The 6,695-nt window shown below is 39.0% G+C and overlaps 1 protein-coding gene across 1 annotated transcript in view; it reads right to left on the minus strand.

Annotated features, from left to right (window-relative positions):
- Positions 1-5,097, minus strand: part of LOC309563336 (uncharacterized protein) — a gene marked incomplete at its 5' end in the record, with an annotated part of 72,188 nt that extends 67,091 nt beyond the window's left edge. The window contains one exon of the mRNA XM_082267731.1: positions 4,906-5,097. Coding sequence (XP_082123857.1) covers positions 4,906-5,097 — 192 coding nt within the window. The remainder of the gene's footprint in view (positions 1-4,905) is intronic.
- Positions 5,098-6,695: the final 1,598 nt, after the last annotated feature.

Here is a 6,695-nt window from a genome sequence, read left to right on the forward strand (position 1 = left end):
AAAGTTTTGCAGAAACTCAGGAGAGGTGAATTTATCCACCATGATGATGATGATGTATATGCCTGCAAGACACAACACAACACAAAACATAGTAAAAGAGCATGTATTTTGTCACATAATAAAGATAGGCCCAATATAAGCTGTATAGGGCCAAAAACACCCGCTTTTGAATCAAAAGTCGTACCTTTGTTTGCTCAGAAGAATCGTGGTTCGCCGTGCTCCTCCAAACGATCTGTCCAATAGCGAATCGTCGACCGAAAGATCTGGCGTCCTTTAAAGACAGCGCATGCGTCAACTCCGCCTCCAGTGGCGCGCTTACGCAGGGCCGTGTACGTGCTGAATATTAGGCTGCATGCGACACACACACACGTGAGTCGGCGGAAGATTAGTTGCGGAGATGGCAGAATCGCGGAGTTCAACAAGTGAAGGCCGAAGTGGTTGGGCAAAGAAAAAAAAATCTAAAGCAACACCTATGAGCAAGGGTGAAATGGTGGAGATGGTGGCCATTCTTGAGAAGAATGATTATGATGGCAGGCTGCAGAACTATGAAAGGCCCAACTCCAGAAAAGACTGAATTCTGGATAAGGTGGTAGCATCTTTAAAGAAAATTTATGGTGTGGAGCGATCAAAAGACCAAATTACGAAAAAGATGGTCAGATTTGAAACATCGGGAGCAAGAACAGCTTGGTCACATACATCATATTCTTAAAAAAAGTAAGTTTTTTTTATTTTATCAAGCAATATGTTTTGGGTCGATTTGGTGTATGTTGTATAGAAATGTATAGATAATACTGTATATGAAAACTTTCCATTTTTTTATTTTATTGGTCATGTCTTGATTTGATTGATCTATTGATGATTTATTTGTATATTACATTAAAAGACAGGAATCCACAGTAAACTATATATGCATTTGATTGCAAAGAATTTTCATTATTGCAAAGAATTTTCTTACAAAAAACTCATATTTGTTCCATAATCTTTTTGTAACCTTTAACCACTTAAGCCCCAGCCCTATTTCGGACACTTTTTGTTTACAAGTTAAAACTAGTATTTTTTCCTAGAAAACTACTTAGAACCCCCAAACATTATATATATTTTTTTAGCAAAGACTCTGGAGAATAAAATGTTGGTCATTGCAAAATTTTTTGTCACGCGGTATTTGCGCAGCGGTCTTTAAAACGCCATTTTTTGGAAAAAAATTGAAAAATCACATTTCACTGCATTTAAAAAATACTAAACAGTAAAGTTAGCCCATTTTTTGTATATTGTGAAAGATGATGTCACGCCGAGTAAATAGATACCCAACATGTTATGGTTTAAAATTGCGCTCCCCCCATGGGATGGCGACAAACTACGGTGAATAGAGATCTCAGTTACCAGTTTTGAGTTAGAGTGTAGCTCTTTTTCTTTAAATTATTGCCCACACTCTGGCGATCACGGCGATACCTCACATGTGGGGTTTGAACAGCGATTTCATTCGCGGCTCGACTTGCGCATACGTTTTTTTTCGTGCGCGAGCTAACGGTGACGGGGGCGGCTAAATTTTTTATTTTTTTTCCTATTTATTTTTTATTTTTTTTAAACTTTATTACAGTTTTTTTTAAAAAAAAAAAATCTGATCACTTTTATTGCTGTCACAAGCAAGGTAAACATCCCTTGTGACACCAATATGTAGTGACAGGTACACTTTATGGAGGGATCGAGGGTCTAAAAGACCCTAGACCCCTCCACTACACTTGCCTGTATGCAAAACGCCGAAAACGGCATTTTTGCATACAGCCGTTTTTCAAAACTGCCGCCTTTTGCAGCACAGTAACCCGGAAGTGACGTCATGGACGCCGCCTCCGGGTTACGTCATCGGAGACCCAATCGATGCCGTTTCCGGCATTCATCGGGACTCCATCCAGCCGGCGGACGCGCCGGCTGGGTGCTCGGGGCTCCCGGTGGGACGAGAGCCCCGAGCAAAGCCACGGAAGGCGGCGGGAGGGAGGGGGGGCGTCCCCTCCTGCCCCCCCGGGTAACGATCGAGCGGCTCCCGAGCCGCATCGGTCATTACCGACGGAAAGCCGACCGTCGGCTTCAAACCACGGTACCGGGATGATGCCTCTAACTAGAGGCATCATCCCGGTATAACCCCGCAAAGTCTGCTGACGTTAATTTGCGTCAGTTTGCGGTAAGTGGTTAAATAGGGCAAAAACGAAAATTAAAAGAATAAGAACGGCAAAAGATGAGGAGAGGTGAATGTACAGTGTCAACTCCATCCACATTGGATGAAGAACCAGAGGACATGGGCCCAGATGCTGTCACACATTCCCAAAAAGGTAATTGTTTCCTATGCTGAGTCAAACATTAATGTCCCTACTTTTTAGGAGATAACCATGTACATGTCTGAATATTTTATATGAAAATAGCTGTCAAGCAGTGCACCATGTCCTAGCAAATTTCCTTCCTGTGAATTTTATTACATGCAACATTTTTATTATTATGTAGATAAAGACAGTAGTCCAGAGTGCAGCATGGTGGAGCCAACAAGTGTGCAGCCACCACAGCAACAGCAAGGTTGGTAGGCAAAGATTTTTTTGTAGTGGGATACTAAAATATGTTTAGTTGCGATGATTGTTTAACCTTCTATTGTTGTATTTCAGAAAAAATGGACATTGCAGAGGTTCCCTCATTTGATCCATGGGATGTGTCACCTCCAGCCGAATCGGATGTGGAAATTTCGGATGCAAGATCCCCTGCCAGCATTCCGAACATAATTGCAAGCTCTTTTCCAAATAATCAAGATCAAGATCAGTGTTGAGGAGCCAGTTTTGTGCCCAAATAAGTATTTTTAAAATGTTGTTTCAAGTGTATTTCTCGTTTGGTGTATTCGATGTAATGCTTCAAAGGAACTACCTGTTTGCTAAATAATGTAAATCAGGTGCGCAAAACTTATAAATTATGTGTCAATTATATAATCATATAGTGACAAATCTTCTAAAGTTTTCTCCATTTGTGTAGATTTGTCACTATATGATTATATATTTGACACATTATTTATAAGTTTTGCGAACCTGATTCTCATTTTCTACCTAACATATATTTTCTACGTTTGCAGGTTTTCTTATTGTTCATGCACACTTTCTTTACACAACATCACTGTTTGCTACATTAGCAAGGTGTGAAACCATACAGTGCTAATGTACATATTAGAAAGTGCATTACCATGGGGGAGAAAGAGGTGTAGGTAGTAGTGAACTATTTGTGTCATCAGGTAGAATCGTTTATGAGCCACACACACAAGTGTAAAGAGAACATAATGTTTGCAATGTGTACTTTCATAGTAGTATAGGTGTCATGAGGGCAAGCTGGTTACACAACACAATGCACAGGGTAGGTATTAACTCTTCATTAGTTTAAGATTAACTTGACCCCAAATGTTTAGATATTATGACCTCATCTAGTTGCTTGGCATGTAATTAATATATGATTTTTTATTAACAGGTCATGTTATTCCTAGTTGCTCTATAGCCAGGATGACAGTTGAGGCTCTACAATGTTGCTCTGAGCTGGAGAAAATGAAGGAGGCTGCTACAGCCGTACAAAAAAAATGCGTGACTTTGTTGACATGCTTGCAAAATTTTAAGCTTATTTATTTATATATTTTTTGGGTTTTTATTGGGATCTTTTTGTTTTTCCCGATGTTCGTTCTAAATTTTATGACCTATTTTTTGGCCAATACATCCATCATCATCTGTAAAAGGTGTCCCCAAGTTTGTTACAGTTTTAGACAGGGCTCCTATGCATATGAAGCACTTTACATCACCCTAACCCTAACCCTGTGAATGTGTTTTATTAAAAAATGTTTACACTCAACAATGTGTGTTCGAATCTTTCTTTGACTTTCGGTGGGGGGGGGGGGGGGGGCAGGTCTAAAGCTGGGTAAAGTAGCAAAAAATGTATGATGGCTGTCCTGTTCACATATTTGCATATTAATTAAAGAAGTTTTTCTTGTGTGTATAATTATCAGCCGGCCAAAATGTTTGTTCCTTCAGGACCAGTGGACATCTAACAAGTGATATTCACTAGTACACTGATATCTGTGAACTGAGTGGCAATCAGTCTACAAAAATACAGGTTCTATTTAAAGTACTAGCACTCCTAGGATTCTATATGGCATTGAGATGGGCAGTAGTAATCAGTGTAGGGAGATCAGTGTAATATATAGTGTATTGCTGGTTCGTTTGTCTATTTCACTTTACATTACCTATATATAACACTTCTATCTCAACACTGAGCAAGTTTCACATAACACTGACATCTCCTTACATTGGTGGGCAGTGAGAAGGATGTCATAAATGAACACAACATAACAGGTGGAGGTAAGTTGTTAGTACACTAATGTATTACAAAAAATATATAGTATGGGTACCTTCTGGCCAATGACCATCAATGTAAGGTGACATTGGATGAACCTTGGGTGTGACCTACTTCTCAATGTGAGAGGGTTTGTAGAAATTAACAGGGGTGCAGAAGGCCCTTGTATTTTGACCACTGGTAAACAAAACACACATGGCCATAATCGCATTTGAACAGCTGGGGAGAGACAACAGTAGATAAACACACTGATGAATGTATTAACCCTTCTAAAGTCACACATATATAACACATGATGAACCCAAAAAATTTTGTTTTTGATATGTGCCCAAATTATTATAAGACACAATACAGAATCATTGCAATTTTTTTTATTGCAGAAATATTAGTCGATATCTCAAAATTATAATGTGTCTGGCAGTAATTCCTGCCATGAAACAGCCCCTCTCCCCACAAAATATTCCAGATATTTTGTCGGATATCACCGGCACTTTGGGATGCCAATCCTGAACGGCCGACTTCAACTGAGGTCATGGACTCTACTTGCACACGTGGTTGTGCCTCTCCACTTGGCCCTGGCATGGCAGGGTCAGTATCCACTTGCTGCAAAGTTATATAGTTCTCAGCATTCCTGCGTAAATAGTTGTGTAAAATGCAGCAACACAGGACCACATGATCGATTTTGTAGAGTGCCAGATGAATGTAAGTCAGGAATATACGAAAACGGTTTGACATGATCCCGAAGGCATTCTCCACCACTCTGCGAGCTCTGGACAACCCCTGTAATTGAAGATCCTTTACCCGGTGGTGAGGTTCTTCTGAGGGAAGGGCTTCATAAGATGCTCTCCAAGCGCCAAAGCATCATCTGCCACAAAAACTGAGCCCCTGAATGGTTTGCTCCCTGGATGGCAAGTTCAGAGTGCCATTATGAAGGCGACGAGCGAACTCGGTCTGCTCAATAACTCCCCCATCCGAATTGCGGCCATTTTTGCCAATATCCAAAAACAGGAACTCATAGCTAGCATTAACTATGGCTAGCATTACTATACTAAAAAAGCCTTTATAATTGTAAAGATATGAGCCAGAATTCGGGGGGGGGGGGGGCAATGGGGACGTGCTTCCCATCTATAGCACCCCCACAATTGGGAAAATACCACTGTTCCTGGAATTGAGCAGCAATCTCCTGCCATTGCTCTGCGTTTGAAGGAAACTGTGGGGAAAAAAAGAAAATACAATTAGTGCTTGAGCACATCAAATTATTACACACACATTTGTCTGTTAAATGCTTATGCAACTTTAAGATAAAAATAACATGAAGGAAATCTTTAGCATTTTGGGGTATGACATCTACATACATTTTTTTTGCACCTCCTAATGTGATAATATTGTAATTCACCAGCTAGAGCTTTGGTATATGCTGACTTTTACATTTATCATGGGTGGGTGGTTGGATTGGTAAGTAAAACTATGCAAGTATGTAAATAGATCCTTGCTTAGGATATAAAAATGACAATGATGATAAATACAACTGGCTGCAGCCTACCTCTAAAACTATAATCACAGGATATATATTTAGGATAAAGTGCGGGGAGTGCGGGGAGCACAGAGTGATCACTACATTAAGAACCCCCACGGATCTTTGAAGGCACCTGCACTGAAGTCACCTTGAATTTGCACTATTAGCACTTTGTAAAGAACTGTGTTAGGATTCATATATACCCTAAGGATATTCATCGGAAAGTTATATATATATATATATATATATATATATATATATATATATATATATATGGGACAATTTTTTAATTTTTTATCTTGTTGGACTTTGCGTTTAGGTCCACAGTATCATATATATTTTAATATATGCCCCCTGCTGATTTTTATGCTGGTTTTTATCTGTTTTTTATCGATTGGCATATGCACTTTGGAGTCTAGTATATATATATGGTTTACACATCTGTGGTTTATATATTTCACAGTGTTTTATTGTAACTACTGTCCTCACATTTATATATTTGTAGTTTATTTTTAAGATTTTTTATGGCGTCACACTATTTATACATTGGAGCACAAATTTGAGTGAATTTTATGCATGTGCGATTTTGGTGAATCGCACCATATATTTCTTTCTACCTTTATATAGTTTAATTGTTATCTTTTCTTTTGATTCACATCCCTTCACTTGAGCACATATAAGGTTTAGGATTTTAAGTAAAACTATTCCTTTATACATCAATAAGGGCTTGTGGCCACTGAACGTTTTAACATCATTAAATAAACATACACAATCATAGGTTGGAATGGATGGACTGATGTCTTTAAGATAAATCATA

This window comes from Pelophylax lessonae (assembly GCF_965119305.1).
Source record: "Pelophylax lessonae genome assembly, chromosome: 9".
NCBI classification, from domain to species: Eukaryota; Metazoa; Chordata; class Amphibia; order Anura; family Ranidae; genus Pelophylax; species Pelophylax lessonae.